This window comes from Marmota marmota, unplaced genomic scaffold (assembly GCF_001458135.2).
Source record: "Marmota marmota marmota unplaced genomic scaffold, marMar, whole genome shotgun sequence".
Lineage (NCBI taxonomy): Eukaryota > Metazoa > Chordata > Mammalia > Rodentia > Sciuridae > Marmota > Marmota marmota.
This window is the reverse complement of record NW_026000093.1, coordinates 42,812,255-42,824,523: the sequence shown is the minus strand read 5'-3', so window position 1 is coordinate 42,824,523 and position 12,269 is coordinate 42,812,255. Positions and strand designations below refer to the sequence as shown.

General features: G+C 41.5%; 2 protein-coding genes across 3 annotated transcripts in view; one reads left to right on the top strand and one right to left on the bottom strand.

Moving 5' to 3' along the window:
- The window catches only part of Ptdss1 (phosphatidylserine synthase 1), a 59,647-nt gene extending 47,822 nt beyond the window's left edge, over positions 1 to 11,825 (bottom strand). The window contains exon 1 of the mRNA XM_015485984.1: positions 11,473 to 11,825. Coding sequence (XP_015341470.1) covers positions 11,473 to 11,651 — 179 coding nt within the window. The 5' untranslated portion in view covers positions 11,652 to 11,825. The remainder of the gene's footprint in view (positions 1 to 11,472) is intronic.
- Positions 11,826 to 12,099: 274 nt separating this feature from the next.
- Mterf3 (mitochondrial transcription termination factor 3) overlaps positions 12,100 to 12,269 on the top strand; it is a 20,577-nt gene continuing 20,407 nt past the window's right edge. Inside the window, exon 1 of one of the 2 annotated variants that reach the window (XM_015485983.2) lies at positions 12,100 to 12,269. This exon is cut by the window's right edge and continues 71 nt beyond it. The gene's annotated coding sequence lies outside the window, so the exon portion shown is untranslated. The other variant, XM_015485982.2, reaches the window with a different exon arrangement.

Sequence of the window (12,269 nt, the reverse complement as noted above, 5' to 3'; positions counted from 1 at the left end):
GGATAATAAGAAAAATAAAAAAAAAATAACTAAAGGAAAATCAAGAGAAAACAAAACACAAGATTTAAAATCAGATCAGAAGCAGAATTATAAAGAAAGGAGATGACCATCCCTACTCCCATGCCCAGTCATCTCTAACATGTTCCTGTATTCATTGCTCCCATAAGCCCACCGACTGGAACAATCCCATTTGAGTTTTTGTGTGATCTTTCTTCCCTTTGGAAGCAAACTTCTGAGGCGCAGGAAATTGTTCACTTGTATTCTAAGAGCCTGGCATACAGTAAGATATATGGGGACTGATTATTGATTAGAGAGAATATTTATTGTGTAAAACCAAGTAAAATTTCCCAGAGTTTCCTTAATATTGACAATGGAGAATAATTAAGTTTTGACAGTTTACATTAAAAAGAAAAAAAAAAGAGGAAGAGACCAGTAACATGTTTGGGGCTTAAGAAAAGCCAGTGGAACGAGGAAAAACAGATCTAAGAGAAGATTTTCTGAATTATTGATAATTACTGAGAAGCTTGAGAGAAGGCGTTTCAGCGTTTCAGTTTTTTAAAATGCAGGATGAATAGGCAGAAAATATGATATGGAACAGAAGGAGACATTTTAGAGACAAGAGACTAGTAGCAATAAATTAAAAATATCATTTAATATCATGAAACATGGAGCTTATCAAGGGAAGGACTGCAGTGAAAGTGTTTTCAAAAGACAAATATTAAGATTAAGCATTACTGAAGGAAAAGTAGAGATCAAAAACTTAGGAAAAAAATAATTTTGCATACAAAAACAAATCTAGATCAAAATATATGAAGAGGTGAAGAATGAAACCCTAACAAATTATCTCACAAAAGACTAAGTCCTAGAGTATTAGTTTAAAACAGAAAAACAGAAGTGAATTTAGATATGACCTTCTGTCTTGCCAAGCTAAGTTTCTGCACCCAATTAATTAACTTTAGAGTTATGACAGGATTGGACATAGATTCTGAAATAAGAGATCATACAAAAAAAAAAGAAAGAGAGAAAGAAAGAAAGAGAGGGAGGGAGAGAGAGAGAGAGAGAGAGAGAGAGAGAGAGAGAGAGAGAGATATATCAAGAGATCACATAATGTTTCTTAGATCATCAATATGCCCCTATGCCCCAATGGCACTAACAAATTAACGCTGACTGTTAACCTCATGTATCAGATTACAAAACCTAACTACAGAATCAGACTTCATCTTATATAAAAATGCAGTTTTACTTTATTGGACACCATAACAATTGACCATCTGCCCAGAGTTTCTGATCATGGCACTAAAAATGCCAGCCTAATCATTCACAGGGTACCTGGGATACTCCTTGGGCTCGAGCAGGGAAGCTCTATATTCACCAGCAGAAACACTAGCTTTGACTAAAGAATGGCTGCACAGGGAAGGACCACAGTGTCCTCATCTAAACCAACATCACATTACTGATATCAATAGTGCTGGTGACAATAATAACAGCTAGTGTTTATCAAGTATCTGCTGTGTGCCAGGCATTTTACAGGCAGTTAATCAACATCATCTCTGTCACAACCAATTGCAAGATGAAGTATTATCAAAATGAAACAACAACAGCCCAGAAAGGTTAAGTTACTTGCCCAAGACTACACAGGTTAAGAAGCTGCAGAGTCAGAATTCAAACCAGGTCTGCTAGTCCCAGAAAATGATGATGCTTCCCCTTGGCCAAGCGACCTTGTGAAAAGACACCGGAAATGAGTCTACATCATATCAGAGGCAAAGGGTTGGTAGGAAAGACTTTGATAAGATATACAATATATCTTATTGTAAGTTACAAATGAAAGGAAGGCTAAAATTAACTGCTGTGTGGGAAAAGAAAGGAGAGTCCATAATTCACACTTCACAACAAAATATATTCTGGATGATTAGAATTAAAGATTAAAAAAAAAAAAAAGAAAACCAGAAGGACTTATGAAAATCTTAAATAAGCAAACAAACAAATAAAAGGCAACAATCTCACAGTGGGGAAAACTTTCTGAAGTATGGCATGAAACCCAGAAAGAACCACAAAACAAAACAATCATTAACAAATACAAGGAAAGTGATGAATGTGGAAAAAATATGTGCAACTTATAAAGACAAAGGGCTAATTCTTCTAATCTACAAAAAGCAATCCATAGAAAGAATAATGGACATATAAAAACAAACTGAAAAATAAGCAAAGCCCATGAAGTGGTTGTTTACAAGGTGGGAAATACAATGGCTCTCAGACAAGAGAAAAGATGCTCAACCTCACTCATGGGAAGAGATGGACAAAATAATACCCAGAGACCGTTTCTTATCTACCTCATTGACAAAGGGAAACATTTAATGACTGAGATGGTGAGGATATGAAGAAATGGTTAAATATGCACCCTTATAGGTTGCTGGCAGTAGTATAAATTTAAACCTCTTTTATGGAGGGCAATTAGGCAATATATTACATTTATAAACTCATATACCCTATGACTAAGCAATTTCACTTCTGGGAATTTATCCTTCAGATATATGTACAAATTACATATGTATCAGCTTGTTCACTATGAAACCGTATATATTCACAAAAGACGGAAAATAAGCTGAATGCTCGCCAAAAGAACATTGATTAAATTAAGGCTTAGTCTCATGGTGGAAAACTGGGCAGACAGAAATTAAGAGTGAAGACCATATTTTGCGAATTAACCATTTCAGAATAATTTCAAAGATATCATGAAATTTAAAAAAATACTGCAGAACAGTGGGTATAACAAGCAACTATTTGTGCATATGAGGGGACACGTATAGGGAATATAAATTATGACCTGTGCTTACAGCTGCATAGACTATCTCTGGAAATCCACCCAAGAAATGGTGACATGATTTTTCTACAGAGAGGAGAAATAAGAAGAAATAAGGATATAAAACTAATAAAATTGCTATTTTGTAAATCTTGAGCAATTTTAGAAAGAATCAGGTGGGGTCTAGTTTCAGGTAGAAAAAAGGGTGATGAATCAACTAGCAAGTCTGGAAAGTTGACAGTTTCATATTTATCTAATCAGAAAAAAAAAGCATCAAAGATGGACAATGAGGCTTTTAGATAAACTGAAAACACACAGTACAGGAAAATCAAACTTCTGCAAAGATTAAGTGGTGAGTTTCCGGAAGAAACTTAAGTCCTATCTGATTAGAGGACCCGCCTTCACACCCTTGTGAGTTTCCTGAGTCCAGAGAGGGTGCATCTGTGGCAGTTAACACAGCCCTTATAAGTGGTGGTGGCGGCGGGGGGCACAAAATGAAGCCAAATGCATGATGAGGCTGCCCAACACCCCTGCTGGCCTCATGGCAATCTGAGACTTCATGGCCCTTCTGTAAGGCCTGGTTTGAGACCATCTTCTCTAATCTCCAAATAACCCTGAGATGTAACTGTACACCAAAGTATACAGAAATTTTCCATGGTTAATCATAAAAAGGATCTTGGCCATAAAGGCCATAGAGTGACCCTAGAAACCCCACACTTGGGGACAAGAACCAGTATTTATGGATAGCCACCATATTCTGTGCCCCACTGAGCATGCTAACTGCTTTGCGTGTGAGTTCACTCAATCTTCATAGGACCCTAAGGGGAGAAATGATCAGACTCTGCATTTTCTGATGAGGTCTGGCTTCAAAGTACAAGTAGGAAGTTTTGGTATGGTGACAAGGAATATATGCAAGGGCAAGAATGCCACCTGTGTGACCTTGGGCAGATTACTTAATCTCTCTGTGCCTGTTTCTTCCACAGTTAATAGAGGGCTGGTAATAGTCCTACCTCACAGGGTCATTGTGAGGATTATCACTTAACACAGGTACTTAGAACAGTGCCTCAAACAGAAGAAGTGTCCATTAGTACTGGTTCACAATATCTGAATGTTCTTTGTTTATGTCCACTCATTCCTTCATCTAGTTAATGTCTATTACTGGGTAGGGACTACATTGGGGGCTGGAATGATCAAACATGACCTTACTCTTAAGAGGATCACGATTTTAAAAAAAGACATTATATTAGGATGGTCTTTCTATAAAGGAAATGTTTTTGTTTTACAAGAACTGAAAACCTAACAGAAACAAACTAAAGCCCTGCCTGGCCCTTCTCACATAGGCTCTGTGAGGGGGCAATGTAGTTTCCACTTCCCAGGGGAGATGATAAATTGTGGCCCCCATCTTGACTGTTCCTGGCCTCAGGATTCCCCCTCCCTCACACGCTTTGCTTTATAGCAACAAGAAGGAGACTTTCAGTCCCCAATTGGGGTACTGTGCCCACTCCCTAATTTCTATTCTGAGTCTGCTGCAGCTACTAATAAGACAGCTATGTCTGTAGCCTCTGAGCTTCCCAGAGAATTTCCCTTTGAGCTGGGATTTTCTTTACCTGCCCCACAGTTCCAAAGAGAAATTTAGGGCCAGGAATACCTTTGAAGGATGAGGAAAATGAAGCTTCTGGCTTCACAGCCAATACAGAGGTCAATGCAATTTGGTGCCAGGGGCTGGGGAATGCTAGTTCTAGGTCAAGATTGCTACATTCAACAATAATGATCCAAATTTACGGGCTTCAGGAGACAAAGTCCTCTTCCCTCTCTGCTAAACTTTGAGGGTGCCCTTGACATGTACCAAGACAGCACTGACCACAGATGGTGAAAACATCTGAGATACAGCTTAAAATAAGCCTAAAATTGAAGCTCTGCAGGGCACAGGTCCTCCCTGTTCCAAGGAGATACCTCCCATGCCCAGCACAATGCCTGGCACCTCAACATAGTGGGTGGCAAGAATGTGCCAGATGATTTGGCAGAATGGGCCAAACAACTCAGAGAATGTGAGAGAGAATCACAGCCAGAGTCCACTGACAGTGATTCCCCTGTTCCCTTGCAGAGAGTTAGCCACAGGGGCCAATAGAGAGACCACCAGCAAATAGCTACAAGCCCAATCAAATTTTCAAACACCTTGATCCCTGTCAGATACTGCTTCAACTAGTACAGGAAACTACCCAAAGACAGAATGTCCTAAAAGCAGAGGAAATCTCAGGAAAGCCATGAGTTAAAAAAAGAAAGAAAGAAAAGATGAAATTTTACACTCAGATCCTGTGTGAATTCAGACTCCATGTCAGTATGGTGTCTGATGTGTGACTACAGGCAGCAGATATGGAGACTTCAAGAAACCAAGGCTAAATCATTCACTTCACATAATCTTGGGACAATCCCCTCCCTGGCCAGGTAGCTGAAAATGTCTAGCTTTCATGACTCCCAAAGGTTCTAGGCTAACTGTCCTTCCCTGTTCCCATCATCTCCTTCATTACCTTAAAAAAAAAAAAAAAAAAAAAAAAAANAAGAGATATATATATATGTTGTAGTTGGGCACAATATTTTTTTTATTTTTTATTTATTTTCACGTGGTGCAGAGGATGAACCCAGGCCCTCACATGTGCTAGGCAAGCACTCTACCGATGAGCCACAATCCCAGCCCTCCTTCATTATCTTTAATGAGAGTCCTTGAAAATACTTAAAAGGGTCAAGTCTAGCAGCCCAGTCACTGTTAAGGACCTCTCTCCCTGTAGAAAATGTAATCCTGGGCAACACAGCAGAACCCATGTCAACCAACTCTGTCAACCATCTTCAATCAATTTTAAAGGAGGTTATGATGTTTGTCAAGAATTACTGCTGAGATATCAGCTAAAGAAGAATGGGGCTTTTTCCCCCAAGTTCTTATTGGATAAATGACTTCTTGTGTTCCATTCACTTAGCATTTATTGGGCACCTATCACAGGATGATTAAGATATTGGGCTTCAAGAAATTATCATAGAAACAAATTAACATAGAAACAAATATTACATTAGGAGAGATACAATAATAAAAGGCATTTAGATGTATAATAACATTCTTCTGTGCTTCTTGGAATATCAAGAAAGATATCCGGGAGGGGAACCATCCAAATGGGTTGTAAAGGGTGCCAAGGGCTTGTGGGTGGGTAGGAAGCACCAGGGGGTGCTTTCCAGGGAGAGAGACAGCAGCACTGGGTGCAGGCCAGGGAACTGCCTGGGCCTGCTGGGTGTGCTATGTGTGTGTCGCTAATAGAAGAGGGAGCTGCAGAAGTAGACCTACCTTGTAAGGAAAGAGCTCAGAATCAGATTGCATTTCCTATAATGTAGTGGGTTCCAGTAAATGATTATAAGCAGGGACAGATAGAATCCCAAGTTTGATTTAACAGATCATGAGGGCAGATGTGGAGGATGGGCTGCAGAGACATGGAGTCAAAGCCTGGGAGCATGCTATTCCAAACTGCTGGGAGTTTGCAGAGCTAAGGCTTGGGAATGGACAGAGGAGAGCGGCTCCACAAGCTGTGAAGGGCCAAGTAGTCCTTGATGAAGTAAGCCAGATGGTGAACCCCAGGATGGCAGAGACCTGGGCCACATGTAATGGGGACTACAGAATTGAATTAATTGGAATGCCAGTGTTGAGGAAGCAGATCAGACGGACTGGACTAATCCTGGTTTCTGGATTAGCTGAGATTGAAATACTGTAACTTCCCTATAGAAATCTGGAGCAACAGGGATATCATAAGATAAATTGTGTTATATTTGGTAACCGGATTATAGCTGAAGTGCTAAACACAATTTACTCAAAACAGACCAATTTGAATTAAGGCTGTTTACTAAAGAGGGGTCTAAGAGGCAGCAGCTCCTAGAAATATAATCTCTCTGGGATAAGGCACCATCTAACCCAAATAAATACTGGAGTCACCCAGGTGCCATTCACTACAGATGGCCCCAAAGGAATATATAATATGGTCCCCTTTAATAAACTTATAATCTTTATGTGGACAAAAAAAATCAGAAATAAGTTTATGGAAAAATATTAAAAGATCCTTATTTAAATCCAATTTTTAAAATGTGATTCAAATAGTAACTAGGGAATAAAAATGGTACAGATCAATGTTAACTGGACCTCAAGTGCCACCTACACAGCACTGTATGTTCACCTCCAGTTTAATCCCAATACACAGTCACTATAGATGATCAATTAATACTGCTGGTGTCAGGGAACAAGGACATCCAGGACTTCTGTTCTTGAGAGAGAAAGAACATGATGTATATAAGGAAACAGGACCAAGACAACTGAATCAGCATTATCAGGAGACATTTTCTAATAGGTTATTTATATGGTCAAAAGGGAAAGAACAGGGAAGGCTGGCAAGGACCCACGAGAGGATCACACAGAAGGTCAAAACTGGCCCAATGATAAAATGGCCAACTGGAGTTCCAAAGCCAACGAAGGAAATGAAGTAAAAACCATTATTAACAAATAACTAAAAACAAAAAAATCAAACATCTGTCCATTTCCCTGTCCTTGTCTGTCTCCTTAGTTCCATATCCAGGAGAAAACTAGCATAAACAAATTGCTCATCATTCAGGTACAGTCATCTGCAGAAAGGCCATCTCCTCCAGGCATGGAATGATTTTTGTTGTGCAAGTGCTAAGAGAAACTGATTCACTCTTCAATGGCAGGTACCCCTTAGAGGTGGGATTCTACTAATATAATTTAGTAGATTTTTATGTTTTCAAATCTAAATATTGGGTTTTAACAACTAAGTCCATCTGGTATTTCCAAGTTTCCTCACCTTCAAAAGTGAATATGAGGGTACTCAATAATTATTATGCTCTGAGCTGATGACAAAGGTTTTCCTTGTCTCACTTTGGCTGAACAAACCTATAAACATATACCTAACCATCTACTTTTCAGAAAGACTAATTCTAAAAAGATGGCAAATGGACTCTTAAGGAAAGGATGAGGGGACATCTGACACTTTTAAATGATGGTGATAGGAACAGGAGATTTAGACACCATGGTGTGAGTTGGTTTAGTTTCTATCTGTATCAATCAGCTTTGCATCACTAAAATATAATACCTGACATTTATGAAGAGGAGGTTTTTTAGCTAGTTTGGGGCATTCAAAGTCTAAACTGAATAGCACAGGTTCTATGGTGAGGGCTACTCCTTCACTGCATCCCTTCATGTCACGGTCAGCCATGGTATGTGTGGTCAGCGGGTATGTGTGGTTAAACCTCAAACCAAAGGCAGAAAGACCATGAAGGGACAAGTGTGCTCCATTTAAAACTCTCTGATGAGATTTCAGGGGGATGCATAAGAGCAGCTCCCAATGACCTAAGAACTTCCCACTGGGCCTCATCTCCTAAAGGTTCCCAATAGCACCACCCTGGGACCAAGCTTCCAGTCACAATGGATCCTTGGGTGACAGTCAAATCACACCCAGAACATAGCACTATCTAACAAAAGAACTACTGACAAATCCAAACTTGTCTCAGACATCTCTGCAGGGCATCTAATCCTTCACAATCTAAATTCACGCGGGGTCTCTGCAGCATTTGACATTACCCAGGTACTGCTTCTCACATATTAGTAATGACCACCCCCCAAATAGTCTGTAGTTTTAGAAATTAGTCTTTGCCAAACAAACTTTAAGGTATATTTTAAAATTTTTACTGAAAGAATTGCACTGAGCAGTTATCTAACTAAAAATCCTTATAAAATAAGGATAAGGTACTATGATCATTACAAATGATCACGTAATGCATAATTTTCCTTTGTCATTACTTTCAATCTTTCTGAAGATAAACCTATCATTATACTGTCCCACTTAAAAAGTGACACAAATTATAAAAAGATACAATGGGTATTAACTCTATTAATGGCACTTATGATTTTATAAGGTGAAACTTCATATTAATTATTCTTCATTATGTGATTTGTTTCTTTATGAAATTAAAATAAGAAATTAAATTGTTATCACTTTTAGAAAAGGCCACAATCTGAAGTTCAGACTATGGGTTTTTAAAAATTATTTCTGACAAATGGTTAAAATCCATATTAATTTTTCATACTTTCACTGCTACAATTTGTCAACTGCCTTGGCAGACTAGGCCATAAAAGAGAATTTCCAGAGAAATGTGACTTTCAGTATTAAAGATTTATTTTGAAGGGGTCTACAAAAATATTAAAGATAAAAAGTTGAAACAAACGGTTCATTATTGCTTCTCATCATTTAAAATAGTATAATTACTTCTCTATTTTCCAAATATACTCCCTCAAAATTCCATCATTAAAAACCCACATATAAAATGAAGTTAAATTGAAGGTAATGTGAAACAAGCATGTATATTATCTAATGTCCATTTTTCTAATCCTTTTTCTCAATTACAGAGCATTCGATATCGATATCCTCATTCAGTAACAAATATAATTTAGAAAACACTGGCATTCAATGAAATCATGTAATAATAATAATAATGTCTCTTAAGTACTTAACATTTGCTACCCACTGAGCTAAACACAGATTACCTAAAAAGGAGAATTTAGTTCTCATGACAACAATCCTGTAAGGTATCAGTACTAGGATCTTCATTTTACACACAGATAAGGAAACTGAGGCTTAACAAAATTAAGTGGTTACATAGCTATTAAATGGTAAAATCAGGTGAAATGATGAAGTATTTGAGGATAACCATAATTAGAGTTAAGAATAATTTCTCTCTAAAGCTAGAAATTCAACTGATTAGATACTGTAGAAAAGTCTGGTCCACATAGCATCAGTCTTTACAGTAACAGTAGCAGTACCCTCAGTTATTAAAGAGTAAGTGTTACTTATGCTTTTTACCCTCAGTTATTAAAGAATAAGTGTTACTTATGCTTTGTACCTTTAGATGATTCATGAAAATAAACACATAGGGAATGAGAGTCAAATGGACTATGGAGGTAAAAAATAAGTGTGATGTAGAAGGATATTAGATATTTTATGAAAATCTGAAAAGTTGCAGTTATTCCCAAGAGAGGCACCCCTGACAATTGGGGGGGGGGGTGGGCGGGGGATGACAATTTAGTTGGTGGTACAAATTTGTCTCATATGTCACTAGACTTCTAGTAGCCTTTACTCTCCCATTCACTAAATACTGGAAGTTTCCTTAGTACATGTGATCAGCTGATATACCCCTAAACATTTTCCCCCAACCCTGATTAAGAAGCATTGATTGTTGGGGAAAAAAAAAATCAGGAAAGAACTGATATTAATTGGGCATGGTGAATCAGGTTTCTCTACTCAATGTATTCACACATATTTATTTTTAGTCTTCTTAACCCTATATGAAGGTAAATACATATTTTATCCCTATTTTATATATGTAGACCCTGGCACTCAGAACAAAATTTAAAAAAAAGAAAAAGATTAAAAAAAAAAAAAAACAGTCAGTTTTGAAACTAGCAGTCTGGTTCCAAAACACTACTCTGGGTTGAACCTCAGATCTTTAATGGTGTTGCAAGCATGACTTTTCTTTCTTTAAAGAGCTTCACTCAGAAAACAGAAATTGTTTTAAATAGGAACCAGGGTGTGTGTGCCATTAGGAACCAGGCACCAATTAGCTCCCTGGTTGGAGCTCAGGGGCCACAGGTGCAGTCTAGAATCACATGGTATGGGTGTTCAAGAGTTGGGGTGGGCAGCTCCTGTGAACAGATATTAGAAGGGCTTTTGAGCATGTGAGTGTGTATGTTTTCAGGGGAAGTTGTGTTATGTTGTGTAAGGCTTATGTGATTTGTTTAACACGTACAGCATTTACATTAAGGCACCAGACATTATTATAACTGCATGACAACATGTCATTTAGGCATGTATGTCAGGTGAGGAATGGGCAGGGTGTGCACTGCATGGTGGGGCTGGTGTGTGTGCAGCAATGTGCATAAAAGATGATAGCTGTGCTGTCTAGAGCAGCAATTTGTGTTGTGATATGGATGGTGCTGGGAGGGGGCGGGGAGGGGGGACAGAACACTAGAGGATGTGCGTGCAGTGCATATGTAAGGTGCTGCACCCAAAAGACCATGTGGTGCATTTTTTGGGTATGTGTGCTGGATAGTGCTGAATACTGGAGGAATTACACGGGAAGGGATCTAGGTTGTGTCCCGGGCCTGTGTATAGTGCGTGCAGGAGGTGGCAGTTGGATGTTTTATGTGTATAGTGGTGTGTTCTGAAAGTGGTGCATTCGAGATGATTCATGCGGTGTGCTGAAAACGGACGGGGGCTGGAGGGGCTGCAGAGGAGGACGCCAGTGTCGTGACGTGTGCGGAGTGATGCTGAATGTGTGTGTGTGGCGGGGTGAACGATCGTGCTAGGTGACCGGCGTGTGTTCTTGGTGTGGCCGGAGGCCACAGAAGAGGTGGTATTTAGAGGTGGGGTGTGGGGAGTAGGCTGGACGTACAGTGGAGACACCGGGCGGGTGGAGAAGCTGTGTAGGCGGTGGGTCTGCGAGTATGTGTGCGTGAAGCAGCCAGCCCGCTTCCTCACCCCGAGCCACACGGGGCCACCCTCCCGGCGACCGCCTCCCTCTCGCCTCTACTCTTCGCCCTCCGGCGCGCCCCGCCGAGGCCGAGCCCGTCCCACCTGGTGAAGGCGAAGTACATGAGGCTGACGATAGTGAAGCTAAGCAGAGTGATGGTGTGCGGCCGATAGAAGAAGTCGATGGTGATGTCCTCCACTTGCTGCTCGTTGATCATCCGGAAATGCATTTTATAGTTCACATCATCCTTGCTCAGGGTCCGGCTCCCCACGCAGGACGCCATGGCCCGTCTCCCCGTCCTGCCGCTGTCCCGGCGGCCCCGGCCCGCAAAGGCTGGGACCCCGGCAGTGTTGACCAGCCGCAGCGGACAAGCAGCCGGATGGCGGGGCCGGGTCTGGCGCCCAGCAAAGGCTGGGAGCAGAGGGAAGGACAGGCGCGGGAGGGCGGGGTCGCGGCGCCGCCGATTCGACCTGGGAAGGGGGGTGCCGCCGGCCGGCCGCCAGCTGGCCTTCGGGCCGTAGCATCTCTAGGCACTCTCTGAGCCTTCAGATTGCCACTGCGCGAGGCTCAGGGAAAGTAGGGAGCGAGAGAAGCGCAGCTGTGGTCCCCAGCAGGCTCTTTCCCAGGCTCTCAGCGCTCTCTCCCCCCGCGCAGCCTCCAGATGGTCTCGCCCACTCCGACCGCAGCACACGTGGGTCGGGGAGCGCGGCGGCTGGGCCCTGCGGGCCGGCAGGCGGGCTTGCGGGGCTGCGGCACGGGGCGGGCGGCCCGGCGAGCCCGACAGCCACCGCGGGCCCGAAAACGCTCAGGCCTCGCCACAGGTGAAGCAGGAACCCCCGTGGGCGTGTCCCCGGCGGGGCTCGGGTCCCGGCCTCCCGCGTCCAGGCGGCGCTCCCCAGCC